The 15,708-nt window shown below is 43.9% G+C and overlaps 1 protein-coding gene across 3 annotated transcripts in view; it reads right to left on the reverse strand.

The window, feature by feature from the left end:
* Positions 1-218: 218 nt before the first annotated feature.
* LOC144722089 (WD repeat-containing protein 7-like) overlaps positions 219-15,708 on the reverse strand; it is a 127,449-nt gene continuing 111,959 nt past the window's right edge. For all 3 annotated transcript variants that reach the window (XM_078600217.1, XM_078600218.1, XM_078600216.1), the window contains 2 exons: positions 8,330-8,431; positions 219-1,240 (listed from right to left, as the gene is read on the reverse strand). In XM_078600217.1, the coding sequence (XP_078456343.1) occupies positions 1,226-1,240; positions 8,330-8,431 (117 nt within the window). In that variant the 3' untranslated portion in view covers positions 219-1,225. The remainder of the gene's footprint in view (positions 1,241-8,329; positions 8,432-15,708) is intronic.

Genomic DNA, 15,708 nt, shown 5'->3' on the forward strand with positions numbered 1-15,708 from the left:
TTCGAATATAGAAAATGTATTATTTTACGCTGATGAACTCATATTTTTGCCAATGATAAATTGTTTCTCTTTTAATGGCCACCACCGGTGTTGTATGATGCAGATTGTGTTTTATACTCTACCCCCAATTACAATTGGATAGACTGTCACGTGCCCTTCAGTTAGAATTAAATGTATTCACCGTGCCCAAAATACATACAAAGCACAAAACTGCACACTCAATTTCAAAGATTTTAATTGAATAAACGGCACTTATTCAAGCAAGATACTGACATGAACTGCCAGTACGCCACACGTTGTCCATACAGACACGTAACGGTCCAATTGGAGACATTTAAAACGCAGACTGAAGCAATTTAACACGTAGGAAATAAATGGAATTTTGGGGTCTAATTGTTTATAATGTGCCTGTTTTAGAGATGAGAATATTAAGGAATATTGATGTGTCGTCCAGCAACATGTATCAACTCACCCCGACATTAAACGAATAATCATTTCCAAAATGTTGTTTATAATTATAACAACCTACACAAAATCCACCTGCACATTCGCGGTGTACCACACACTGTCATGAATACGCCTCCGTTGCAACCCACGGGTTGTTTACACATTTTCCGTGAATGTGCAAATCACAAACATAAACAAAAATGAGCTCTCATCACTTATCGCCGTTTCCATTCGCAATTCACACTGAACTAGGCACCTGAAACGATAAAACGTAATTTGAAGAGCATATTGCCAAACGGTAGACTTCATAAAACCCACAACTTTAAAAACCTCCGACTTATAACTATGGATTTAGGCCTTTATTCATATACGTTTTACAAAACATAGCCAACTGCCATTCGAGAACAATTCTCTTTGGGTGACCCATGACTGCGATCGTTACGGTGGGGGGGGGGGTGGGGGGAGCTAAGAGGGCGATGCAAACACAAGCACGCCAATTCTGCATCGACAGGGGCTGCCATTGAGAAGCGAACGCGATCATCACGACAGCGGCGACATCGCCGAGGAAGACGTTCTCAGTGTGAACTGCACGGATTTGCGACAGGTAAACAGACGGACAGCCTTGGGAAGGACAAAACCCCACAGCAGTGAAGAGCCTCTGGGTTGGTGTCAAGGTGAGCGAGCGAGCGAGCGAGGAGTTTCCCGTGGAGGACTTTGCAGCGCCTCACCAGTCACGACGCTTTGCAGGAAGAGACCTTTTTTGCATGGCGGGTTTTGCTCACTTTGAGAATGTCTGTTAAAAACAACGATAACAACATCACATGCAGGGATTGATTTCCCCATCACGCACGCGTTTCTACCCCTATAATTGTCTGCGATATTTAAGTGTTACGTTGTGATTTTTATTCCTTACGCTGGCAACAAAAGCAGATGCAACAATACACACATTTACTCACAGCATGTCTACAGCTGCAAAGTTCACATATGGGAGTGAAATGCCAAAGTTGGTATCAGCGATGTCAACTCTTGCAGTTCTGGAGACTCTGCTTGAGAGCCTAGAAAAATCATGAGATGGTTCCTCACGCAAAACTCCTTGTGATGTTAATCAGTTGTTGGTAAAACGTCGGGGACATGTGCTGTTTAAATATGTAGCAGCGTGGTTGCAATATGAACATGGCTAAGTCCACAGATTGGCCAGGTCTTGGGGTGGCACGAGCAGTGACACGAGCAGTGACACGAGCAGTGCCACCCATGATTGGCTTTCGAGTTTCAGGATCCTCTGCATGCCCCTGGTTGGGCCTAACAATTCCAATCCTAGCTAGCCTAACCGAACTTACGGACCCCTTTTTCTTTCATGGCGGTGTGAGAAGGCCTTCATCCATCAGTGGACTAACCAAGGGCTTTATATATTTTGTTTGTATCTTGAACTTACACTCTTGCTACTTGTTTAGAAACACAGCACAGCCGATCACTGGTCTAAGTGGTTCACGAACTGCGCAACAAACCCAGAAACCCGAGTTCAATTTCCGTACCCAACAAAGACAATCAGGGATAAGTGATTTCTAACTCAGTTTTGCCCTTGACCAACCTGCACTCACCAGCGTGGTGAAGTATAGTCAAATAACCTCCATAAATTAAACAGCACGGGGAGGCCTTCATCCAGCAGTCGACTGAGAAAGGCCTGTTACACTATCAAATTATTATATTCTCCCAGGCCAGTGGGAAATAATGAATATACGTGCTCCAGATGACGCAGTCAAATGTGCCCTAAAGCGCAGAACGGAGTGACACCTAGTGTTGGGCCAGGGGTGTCTGACGGGCTGAATCCAGAAGTGCTGCGACGCTACGCCTGGAGACTGTTCTCTGACGTGACGTGGTTGCGCTGTTGCTTGAAGAAGAAAGTGATACAATTCAAGCGAGAATTACAAATGTGCGGAACGTGCGTGGTGTGGAACTGCCGCATCACGCGATCTGCAATGCTCCAGCGTGCAACTGCAGCAGCGTAGATAGTGCACATGAGCGTTGTGAGTGCACACACACAATTTTGTGCCGCGTAAAGTAATCTTGAAAACAGTTATAACGTCTCAACTCTGGGGAATCGTGGATAACACGATTCATTTCTCGTTGGGTTTGTTATCTGTTAGTTAATTTTTTTTAATGTTTATATTTTTTTGCAGATCAATCCTCAATCATGAACTAATCATCAGGAATGGTGTTATGTGTATACATCCAATAGTAGCAAGATTTTAAGTACATGATTTTTAAACAAACAACTAAAATCTTAAAAATGAGTATGTCACAACGGTGGCAAATGTCTCCAGATGAAATGTAGCGCAAAACGGAGAACATGTAAGCCAACTAAATCTGTATGCTGCGTGCAATAAAAAGAATATACACACACACACATACAAACTCGCACCGTAGAAACGTAATCATGTTTACAAACAAGCCATTCAAATTCAGCAGTGACGACTATATATCACAAACGAGTCATTTAAAAAGTCACCGAACAAAACAAATTGGAAGAGCGTGTGGAGAAGAGCTGCCCCCTCTACCGTGCGTGAGCCAGAGGTCACTCGACGGGATCTCGGCGGTGGTTCTGTGATATCCCCTTCCGCGGGCCACTCTCTAACACCAAGGGTAGCACGGCTCTGCGAGACAGCCAAATGTATCCTTTGCCTCATGACGTGACGCCGAAAGCACAAAGCCGATACAATTGAATAACATATCTCACATTACTATAAAACATTTGTATCTATTGCCTCGAGTTTCCTGGCTGGGTGCTGGCCAGCGCTGCTCACCACCCCAACAGTAAGTCAGTAACTCTGTTGTTGTTGGTGGTGGCTGCGGGCCACAGAGCCATCATCAGGACAGCGCCACCTTGGTCGAGGCACAGTGAGTGTAGGTATGGGGAGGCAGAACTCCTTAAACGAACACACATCCAGCCGTGTTAACGCTCAAATGACACTCATTTGGTGAAACAAATTAAATATGGTTACAATTGTTTGCTTTAGATGTTTTTCATTATTTAATGCTGGTGGTGGTAATTTAGGACCACCTCTACAGCCTGCTCTCCTGATTATTTTTTTACCCAGGATTGGAGGGGCCTGCTCGGCTTACCGAAAGTCTTCTGGCCTCCGCTTCTGGCTCTGTGTGTGGCTAACAGCACGTGGTCTAGCCCACGAGACCACAGCAGTGCACCCTACACGCTATCCAACCAGAATTGAACATGTATTGCAGAAATGTTGACGTAAAACTTTCGTGACTGCAGGAATTCATATTCTTGGTTCTTTCGGTAAAGTCACGTAGATAGAAAATACATTTTAAATAAAAGATAAGGCGGATGAAGACCACCTGTGTTGCGATCGAAACGTCGTGAGTTTTTTGCTTTTATTATTTTCAATGTATTATTTTTTTATTTTTTTATTTTATTATCTTTATTTTAATTTTATTTTTATTTTCTATCTACGTGACTTTACTGGAAGAACCAAGAATATGTATAGAATACACATGTATTTTATATATTATCGATTCAGCAGCATAAGTAGTGGAAAAATCGGCAACATATTTAAATGCAGCATATTTATAAATGTGTGATCATTGAACAAGTTTAATACCTTTTGATTTGATGTAAACTTGATTGTCAAACATATAAATAGTTTTATATTGCTAATAATCAAATATGATTCATTTTCTATTGTCAATAATGAAACATATAAATAACTTTTCATCACCAAAAATCTAACAGATTATTTATAAGTTATTTTAACGTTCAACAAACGCAATGTTTTTTAATTCCCGAAAATTATTGAATATGCTGTTGATAATTGAGGATATATTTAAAAAGTTACATAGTATGTTGTTCATAATTCAGAATATAATAAATATGTTGTCGAAATCAAACATATATGTATCAAGAATCAAACAGCAACACATCTCATGCCCCAGAAGAGGTGGCAGTAACGAACAGAAAAGTGACAAGGTTGATTTCAATTTGCTCTCACTTTTCAACGGTGCTCCTATTAATGTAATTCTTTCAACAGAGATTTCTTTTTAAATCCTAGAGAAAGTGAAAATACTCGTAATCTTGGCATTGTATTATTTTGCATGAAAAGGCTGATTAGTTTTCGTGCTCCAAGTACCACAACATTTTAAGGAGGGTATGAAAATGCCAGCTGTGTTTTCTTTTCTGGTGCAGGGAAAACGGGCTCTCCACTAGTTTATATATAAACATGTATATGTTACATTTTGACTTAAATATAGTATACGAATACGATATGTATTTATGACTTTCAGCTTCAATGTGTTTTATACAGATGTACATTGCAAGTAAGCATGCGTTGCAGGGTTGCACTTGTTACCGATGCGAGCTGCAGCAGGGGGTTCTTCACAGATGGCACGTGGCCATTATCTCTCTTAACCAGGCTGTCTCCCGAGCTGCAGCGCCTCGGTGCTCGGAAGCTTTGGCACAAAGGCCATTGTCATAATCCCAAATTGTGCCACTAATTATTTCACTCAACAGGCGGACATCAGGCCAAGTTTGAAACGGTCACATCAAAAGAAGCGTAACTTGTGCTGTCGCTAAAATTACCGGTTCATTTCTACACTCGCTTGCACTGGTGGTTACGTGTTACATCTACGCAAAAAGTGCACCTCCTTACACGCACTATGATAAGCAATAATGATATTCTTGCAATAACAATCCGCGATGATCAAAGGTTGCTGGAGAGACATGCGTGACGACCAACGATTGGAACAAAAAAAAAGATAAAATCAATACGAATATTTTTACTGAAATTTTTTTTAAAAAACAATGTATTGAAAACCCCAAACAATATATATTATTGACAGCAATACACTTGTGTTAACTATATAAACATTAATACCATCTAAGAAAGCATGTGCGCTTATCCATGCTTACTGAACCTGTAATGAAACGCCATTTATTTATATATTTCCCCATTGTGCGATGTGTCAAACTCAGTTTGTGGGTTTTAATTAGCAGCGTGGCAAGATTATTTTTGACAATTCTCCCCCCTCCCCTCATCACCCCCCAAAAAGTACAGACATTAATAATTGATGGTTTGTTCCCTTTTTGGGAGGGAGGCCTCAGCATGAGGCTGGAGAAGCTGACAGCTGTCAGGAAGTGGGTGGGGGGCGCCCAGGGGGCATCAACAGGCATGACGGAACACCAAGAAGCTTAGGCATCTTCTAAAAAGTTCTTTAGGACTTTTCGTCGTGAGCCCATCTGCCACTGTTTGCTCGAGGGAGCAGGTGGCAGTGGCAGATGGCACGCGCCCAGCACACACCTACCCCGTGACCACTTCACGCCATGCTACTGTACCGATGACAAAACTTCATTAGGGGGTCCAATGCTGGAAGGGGTGAGAAGTAAGTGGAGGGAAGGAGGGGTTTCTTATTCAACTATTATTATTATTTTAGGACGAGGGTGGCGGCTGCAATGGGGTGGCGCGAGGGTATGGATAGGACACGGGAAGAGGCGGTGTTGACGAGAACACGCGCACTGCTACGACGGGCGAGCCGGCTGAGCGTGCAAATCCACTGTCTGCAGGGAGAATCCACTAAACTAAACCCTGTAACTTATTCGCGCCGAATATGGACCAACATGCTGCTGTCTCCTTTATTTCCAGCTCGCAAAAAAACCCTTTTCTCTCTGAGGACGGCCCGGCTATTGTTTGCCGGGATTAAATTTCTCGCCATTGTTACGGCCGTGACGGGTGCGGCCCATTTTTGGACCCTGGACGCTGTTAAGGGGAAAGGAACGAAAAATTACAATTTCAAAGGCAGTTTGGTGGGGAGGTTTTCCGCCCCCCCGCCCCCCCCCCTTGGATTTCTTCCTCCTGTCCTCTTCACCAGCTGACACGATCTGTCCCCTACTGCCTCCCTGCACCATCGCCCCCCCTCCCTGCCCGCTCCCCCACCCAGCGTCCCTCTCTCCACCGCCTCAAAAGACTGCCCTCGCTGGCCTCCTCTCCCCTCCCTTCACTCGTGCAACCCCTTTTTGTTGGCCGATCAATACCGGCACGCGCCGTTGCCACGGCAGCCCAATCCACGAGGCCTTTCATTGAATTGGGGGCTTGGCACCCTCTCCCGAGGAGGAGCGCAAACACCACTCCCGAGGGTGGGGGGGGGGGTCCCAGAGAATTTGGGGGGCTGACCTGTCTGTGCCCGGGCAGGAAAGAGAAAAAAAATACCCCCCACTTTGAAATATAGGAATAAGTAAATAGATATCGTTCTACACAAAGCCAGTGCAAATAACAGCGTGTGTGTGTTTGTGTGCGGTTTCTGAAATGTAGTGAACATCGTGTTTCATAAAACGTTGTAGACTGTTGCCTAAAGTGTCATTTGCTTGCACAACATGTGGGAAGATCAGTCGGAGATGGGTTTATTTCCTTTGCTACTGCGTTTTTATTGTTGAAAGTTACTTTGCCAGAATATATTATTTGCGTTCTTTTAGCTTTCCCCGGCAAATGCAAGGCACAACCCAAAAACAAGTTTGCATCGGTTAAAATTTTTGCCCCCAGTTTCACAACAGCAGCCATTTAGGCCAATTGGGGGGGGGCAGATTAAATCAATCACGGCAAAAAGGGAAATGTCCTTCTGTCTGTCAAACTACAAATCACAGCTCAGGGCTTGAATGCATAATTCCACGATGACACTTTTAAGCCTATTACTAGAGCATAAAGCAATCCCACAATGCAGTGCACACGGTGACGCCGGCAGTTTGAGCGTCGTAACTCTTCCCTGATGAATGCGGCAACTCTCGGAGCCCCGTGGCGGGCGTGCGTCGTTCTCTTGCCACGTGCACAGTGCCTCGCTACGCAGCCGTCGGGAGCAATAATGGGGAGTGGTTCGCGTTTGTAAAAGTGTAAGGAGAAATTCATGCTCTTCCGTTTACGATTCACGCTCAGATGTTCTACCGTGAGATTTGCCTTCTCGCACTGTACCAATTTATGTCTTGCGAAGGAGTATTGGTCTCCCTCAATAGGCATTTACCTGGTCCTAAATAAATGCCATTGATTGATTTTTATTTCCCCAGGTTATAAATATCACTTTCACTCGACACATGTCATCCTAAGTTCAAGATGGTGCGCCTCGTGCGTCAGAATTTCTCCCAAAATCACTTTTTCCAGTAATGATGCTTCAATCTTCTGCCATTCAGCCAAATATAAAAAACATTAAATACATGTCCACGAAGAATTGGGAACTTCTTTTGTTTGGATTGTCACCATCGGTGGTGATCACAAACACGACCACCATACTGTACTTTAGAAAAATAAACCCAAGGAACTCTGGAATGGTAATTAGCAGTAATCAACAAAATTATCATCTCTATAGAACCAATTTTTGCCGATAATCAAAATGATAAAAAAAATAATGGGCTTTACCTTTTTTTTTTCCAAAGGCATATGTGGTTAATGTCGACTTGATGCCTTGCAATAAGTATCTATTTTGTGTTTGAACATCTTAACACTTCCTGTGTTAAGACCGAAAATGGTAAATCCTATTTTCAAGATACCGTTTTTAAAAAATGTGTGAAAAATTTCAATTTAGTAATTCGCGGGTCATTATCGAATTTGACAATTTTGGACCACAACTCCGGCACACAATGGCCTCAACTTGTTCCGATTGACGTGAGCGATCTTTAACGTCCACCATGAAGCTGACGGCGCCAATGACACAGTCAATGCACCGGCAGTATTCACCGGGGTGGCCTGTCAGAATGGAGCCGAGAATCTTCACAACAAACGGACTGCCACTGGGCCACGTCAGCACCCATGCAGTTACCCGAAGCACGCACGACAGACGAGAGCTCGTACAAGCACACCTAGAGGATTCCGTTGAAGGGACAGGATCTCACCGGCTGTCTGCCCCAGCTCCAAGGAGTGCCTGTTTCGACGAAAGGGGCTTGCTTGCCTCGTCCGGTCGGTGCTGCCTCTCCGAGGAACGACGTCGGGCGACACTGCATTGCACATGAGAGTGGAGAGCATAAGGTGATCACTTCCCGATGTTAACTCTCTCACCTGGTTTACAGGAGGTCACGGGTTCGCTCTCGACTCTGACGCCTTTATATTTGGAGTTTGCATGTTCTCCCCATGGTTGCGTGGATTTTTCTCCAGGACCTCGGGGTTTTCCCTCCACATTTAGAATCAACATGCGTTTAGAATATTTGGCTGCTGTAAATTTCCCCACGATTAGCCACTTTGTTGAGCTGTCATTTGTGATAGCCAGGTCGCTTCTGAAAAAGAGCTATATAGCTCAGTGGGCCTTACCTGGTAAAAAAATAAAAATGTTGTTTAGTTTTTAATAGTTGTAGTGCAAGTCCTCTTATGGATCACCCTACTATCCACGAATCCTGTTGCACATGGCAATCCACGAGATCCAAACGCCTCCTGTGAAGAGACGCTACACGTGGCTGGGCCTGCGATGCTGCAGGCGAGTTTCTGCCCTGCGGCGCCGGGATCTGCGTGCTTCCTAAACGGCAACATCCGTTGCTGCTCCATCACACCTAGCGCAGACATTTGGTCCTTTGGAGGCCCTATGCAGAAGTTGTACTTGGGGGGCGGAGGGGTGTCTTCCTTTCCAATTATAAACGCCTCGTGAGATGACAGGAGAGATAAAGACACGAGATATGGATGCAGCGAGGTGAGAGAGGAGCGATAAAGATGAGATGGAGATCGTGACATGAGAGATGTAAACAAAAGACGATGGAAATAAATGATTGGCGGACAGATGGTTCAGTCATATTTTTTTCATGAATCCGAGGTCCTTGAGCTTCTTGGGGACCTTTGCTGTTTGCTTGCTTTGCTCTTGCCTCGTACCATCCACCAATCACACATGTTACACGCATGACGTGACGGATGACACGCAAACATCATCAGAGTAATTTACACTCCTGTCAACTGCTGACGGATGAAGGTCTCGCTGCTCTCTATCGATCATGTGGGGTCATCTGGCCATACTTCACCAAGCTGGTCGGTGCGAGCAGGTCCAGAACCACTTAAAATAGCGCTTGCCACTGATGTTGGCCGTGGCACGGAGTGAAACTGAAGATGCAAGGTTCATGATGCAGCACCCTGACCGCTTACACCCCACAAACACTGGCAGTTTTAAATTCTGTGAAGGAAATGAATGCAGACAAAGCTGGCATCAACCTGGGCACTGTAACCCCGGGGTGACACTTGTCTTGTGACAACTGCCCATGAGCACAAGGAGAACATTAAAAACTCACGCTGATCCACACACATACCACACCAGGCAAATAGCTAATATGAAAAGCCTATACAAATAAAGGTATTAGAACAGGGATGAGCTCTGCCTCTTACGTGTTACTCGGATATAGGGATCTTCATTGCCTATTCTCCGCGACGTCTCTGTCTGGCCTGTTGTAAATTAGTAATTTAACAGCGTGAGGTTATTTTTACGCAAGCAGAGTAATTACATTTATAAAGCAGGGATGTATCTCAATTTGGGAACTGCTACCTTCACATGAAATCCGACTCTCATGCACGCTCTGACATTTTACAAGTGCACATTCTTGTAAACGCAAGTCATACTATAATGGGGAGGGGGGGGGGGTAATGGAGCACCGTTCGCTATGAACCCGGTTTCTGAGTTCAATCTCTGCCCGTGGCAAGCGTAAGTGATGAGTGATATCCGAACTGTGATTCATAATTCGTTTCTGTTGTTTTAGAACGTGTAATTATGATGCTAATTGTTTTACTATAACCCTGACAGAGGGTTATAGTAAAAATAAATTGTATTATACATATACGACCCAACCTAATAATAATATTTATGGTTCAGTATATTGATGGTGAAATCCGACGTAACAATTAGATATCTAAACGGGGCATGCACCCGCTGCCCCCGTCATTCACCAACCCACAGTGGCTGGTGCGGTGAAGTATGGTTAAACAACCTCCAAGATCGACCGGCATAGGGCTGCAAAATACTCTATTTACTTATCTCAACCAACTCGTGAAGTTCCTCAGGAACTGGTGGTTTTTCTGTAACGCTTAAGGCCGAGAGCTTGCTACACACACAGTGCACGTTTTGTGTGTGCCGCTGAACTTTTCCACACAATGCAAAACAAAGTAATATCTTATGATACCCACAAATGGTTTTCATATTATGGGATTTGTAAAATTGACAAAACACAAGTACTTGAAACAACAACAAAAAAACGTAAACGGCAAACTGCAAACATGGCAAGTTACGGCTGTGTGCCTATCCATAGATTGGGCACGGTTGTAGGGTTGAAGATATATACTGTACGTTTATTTTATCACTGAATATTTCCATAGCAGCAGCAGCAGCAGCAACAACAACAAATTATATTCACAACGGACACAAAACACAAGCCACGTCTCGGAGCGCAGAAAAAATTAAATACTCTCAGACGTGACATCTCACAACTGTTAGAAATTGGCGAAATATTCTGCACTGTAAAGAAGATTTTATTTAAGCAAATTAACCATTTAATGAAGCGAAGCAGAGTATTTGGCTGAGCAAGCAGTCTCCATGTGTCTTCATCGAACATACAGCTCGCAAACCAGTGCACGGGTTTTGTATCGCCATGCATGTGTTATGTGTTTAGCAGCTGTCTAGTACACGTTCAAATACTCGATATTGATTTTAAAATATATATATACACTTTTGCGAGTTAAATGCTAAAGTTAAAAATGTCCTCCCGTGTTGGCCTAATCTGAACAAATCATTTAATTATTTCATGAAAACTGCATCTGTCCAATTGTTTTACAGCTCGGGGCTGTATCGAAAGGTATGCTTGCAACTTCATAACTTATCCATACCCATGCCAAATATTCCAAGACAATTCTTGGTGTCCTTGCATTTTCAGGCAGAACCTCTGTTCTCTGTTCTGCCTATAATTTAAAATTCTTATTTTGGAGGTGATAAATACACGTGGAGTCGTTTGGAAAACCATCATGCCAGCAAGCTGCTTTCAAGCCAGAAGCCATTTTTTCCCTTTATGCCGAAATGGATTTCACCTGGCAGATTAATACGAGTGAATATTTTACGTAGCCATTTTAACGGGCGATGGACACTTTTGGGTTTGGTTTGCATCTTCACAAAATGCAATGCTAACTTTTTGAAAATTTGCAGCCAACATGCCTGGGTATATTTATTAGCACATGGCATTAATCCAAGAACTGGTTTGTTTCAGTAAACCCACAGAATTGTTTTTTTCCTTGTGGTTACAAAAACCATTTGAAATCACATTTACATTGTACCTCTCAAAACGAATGATTCACGGGGCGCACATCGGCCAACGAAAGCGAGGGAGTACGAGAAGCCAACAGACGGCACTATTAGTACTCGCAGCCACACCTCACAGCGTTTTTGAGAATCGAGCAATTGCATCAACACAGCTCCCCCACGCCTTAGAATCACGTCAAAGGGTCTTTAAGTGCACGCTTCGGTAAAGCACTGCACTCTCAAAACGACCACGCGTTAACGAAGAGTGCGACTGGGCCCAGATGTTCTCATTTATAGCGTGATGAACGTGGCTTTATCAGGAGGAATGATCACGCGTGATACTTTGCCCTTCTCGAACCACGACATAAGGAGAGTGGTGCAGGAGACAATGTTGGTCACTTCAAAAGGAAGTCAAAAATTGTTAACTCATCCACTTTTTTCCCCCCCGCTGCCACTCTTTTTCATTCGGCAAAGTTCAAGGCAAGATACACCCAAAAGAATAAAAATCCACCTCTTGCACGGCCCAGGGTCAGTGGACCATGTCCCACCGTCGGCTGAAAGAAACCGTTTGGAAGGATAATAACGGCAGCCCTGCAGGGGTCGCGTCCAACAATGGAATTGAATTTCTCAGCGAGAGACGCCCCAAAAGGAAGAGGCAGTACATTTCCACCAGGCCTCAAAAAAAAAAATAGGGGAGCGCAGGAAAAAAAAAGAGACAAAAAAAATCAATCCGTACCACGCCGCATTCATTTCCAGTCTCAAGGCAGTGTGAAATGGGCACACTGGGTGGGCGGGCGGGAGAGTGTGCGGCGGTGAGAGCGGTGTGCGTGGCACACACACACACGCACACACGCGGGCGGGCGGAATGGACGTGTACACCTGCACGTGTACGGGGGGAGGCCAGCACATTCTCCCAAGTACAAATGGGATAAATGTACGGCACGGGCTTGCTTAAGCAAAAAGGCAAATTATGAATCAACCAGGCGAGCGTAAAAAGAAAATCGCCTTCGTGAATGGGTGCATCTGGATTATTCTGGCTAGCAGAATATGCTTTATTATTGAAATAACAATAACTGAAAACTCCTAATCTCTTATTTTATTCATAACGACGTTTCATCGGCTTAGTAGATTATTATTTTTTCTTAAAATTCGTAAGCCTGTGGAAGTTACCAGTTATAAATGCACAATAGTGGTGTGGGTATTGATATAAACACCTGCTGTGCCCAATTAACTGCTGTATACAATGCAATTGACGAGATTTCTAAATGGATTGACGAGATTTCAGAATGTGTACAAGCTCTCTTATTTTAGCAGAAGCAGTGGCAACTGCGGCATGATTAGAGCCAAGACTTTGAGGTGAAATGCAGAATGGACAGACGATAGTAACACGGTAAAAAACAAATGTTGGTCGCAGGCAGCGGCGACGGCAATTGAAGCTTCAAATCTAGAGGCAATTGAAGAGTGTGTCCGCATGGTGAACGAGTATAAACACGAGCGAGTGAACCTGCACACATGTGAACCACGGTGAATGTGTGTTGCGCACGAAAATCCACCACCACCACCACCACATCCTGCGGCATCCACTCCCCGTCAGTCTGCATGCTGCCCCTCTGCTGCCCCTCTGCTGCCCTGCTTCCCCCTCAACCACCTCCCTTCCACCTGACTCTCGCTCGTCCCTCCTCCCTCTCCCCACATCCTCGACCGTCTTCCATCCGCCATCCCTCTCTCCCTTCTCCCTTAAACCATCCCACCTCCCTAACATCTCATCCCCCCCACCAACCCTAAACCACCACTCCTCCTTTCCCCACCACCACCACCACCACGACCGCCACCCCCTGCCCAGCACACCAATCTTCTCCCCCCCCACCGCCACCCACCTTCCCCGCAACCCACACCCGACACGCGCGGGCTCACTCTGACACCACGATTGACTGCCTCGCACTAATTTACTACACGCCGTGGATTCTGTCTATATCCGCCACGGTCCCCTGGCAACCGCCGGGCCCTGCCAACATTTCCTGGGCAGCGATCGGCCCCCGTGCTCGCTAATCCGCCGACGCTCATTCAGCACGCTCTCTCGGCCCCCAGCCGTGGATTGCGCCGATTTAACAACCGGAGGTGTCACACACCGCTCAAAAGGAAAACCCGGGGAGGATGCGCCGCCCAGTACAGAAAACAATCGCCGCTCTCTCGCCGCCGCACACACTTTGCTCGGCATACCAACCGCCGACTTAAAGCCACACGGGTCCACGCGACTGCATCATCTGAACACGCGTGGCAGAAACGGTGCACGTGTTTGAACAGAGATAGCGCAGCTTTCCAGGGATTTCAGATTGCTCGGATGAAAGTTGTTGGTTTAAAATGCCTCCCTGGATTTGGAATGCGCAATGTTGAAATTGTGATTTTTTTTTTAGATAGAGGGAATTGAGTTGCTTTATTTAAAATAAAAATCCAATGTAAAATCACCAACACTGCGCATGGAAGTCACGGGTTGAAGCATTGCTGTAATGAATTTGTGGAAAAAAATGGTCACAATAAATATTTAGTATTCCGATGATCACCGATATTGTTGAGAAAAGTGAAAGACTGATAATGCTATTTACCTTAACGTGCCATTGGTTTAGCTGAAGTGTAAAGCCAAATTATATAATATTACACATTGTAAAATAAATTAAATCATAGTTAAATTGTGCAATTATTATTTGTTGGATAAGTTAGGAGATCGAATAGCGTACATTAATTATGTACATTTATATTATTTATCTTTGGAACTGAAAAGAAACTGGTACTAATGAGAATTCTATAACAAAAAATACCAAGATATTTTAAGTAAAAAAATAAAATGTATATTGAAATGTATACCAGAATATTTCTGAAAAATTGTCAGACAAAACCATGTAACTTAGCGTTTTACGATTGTATGTAAATTGCAATATCCGTGTAAATACAGAATATAAATCAGATATATATATAAAAAATCGTACCAGGTATGTATTCTCGACACACCAGATGGGCATTTGTATTCCGCACCCTGACACGAAGAAGATTTTTAAAAATTGAGTGCAGCGATCAATACTCCAGCACAGTTCTTGTCTCCAAAATGATTATAGTCAATTATTGATTCAAAGTACCATGCTTTTTGAATTCATTACCTTATTAAAATGACCATAAAACTCCTTTTATGGCTTGAATTATTCAAGCTGCATGAGTTTAATGTCACTTTGTGGATGGTTTAATAATATTTTATTTTTTATTTTCTCATATCGCATTTTCATAATTGTGTTTTTTTTTAAATTTATAAATATATAACTCCGAGTTGCCAATAGTCACTGCAGAAAAGTTGTGGTGGTCGCATGCAAGAAAGACTTTTTTAATTATATTCTTTTTAGTTTTTTCACATTTTTATTAACAATTCCCATCCTTGGTGAACACAGGCTGGATGAACTCAACTGCGGTCACATGGCCCAGCGGCAGCAAGATCGTCGCTTGCTGCAGAATGTTTTTGAGGTTCAAATACAGCGGCCGCCCTGGTTAATGCAGCACGTGTATATGAACTGCTAAATACGTCCCGTCTGATTCCAAGTGGACGCTGAAAGATCCCTTGATGCCACTTGAAAAGAGTCGGCATCGTGGTCCAAATTTAGAAATTTAGAAAAATTACCTGCAAATTACTCAATTGGGATTACACTGAGCTGTGACACCACTGCCGACTATGTCTGCGAAAATTAGCACCTTCCTTCGTGATAGCCTCGTGCTATAAGAATGGCGCGAATACCAAACGTGATAAATCATTATTATCAATTACAAATGACAGCAGCGGCATTCATCAATTGTCGAGATTCGCGGGTGATAGGATGACAATAGGCCATGGGATAGCTGCAAGCGACCCTCTGACCTATGGAAAACAGTTTATATCTTTCTGTCTTTTTTAAACAAGTTATATACCCTGTTGTGCACACTTGCGAATGATACAGCAATAACTGTTGACCGTCAACAGCATATCATGGACTGGTTTTGTGT

The sequence above is a fragment of the Lampetra planeri genome, chromosome 13, assembly GCF_965212315.1.
Source record: "Lampetra planeri chromosome 13, kcLamPlan1.2.h2, whole genome shotgun sequence".
Lineage (NCBI taxonomy): Eukaryota > Metazoa > Chordata > Hyperoartia > Petromyzontiformes > Petromyzontidae > Lampetra > Lampetra planeri.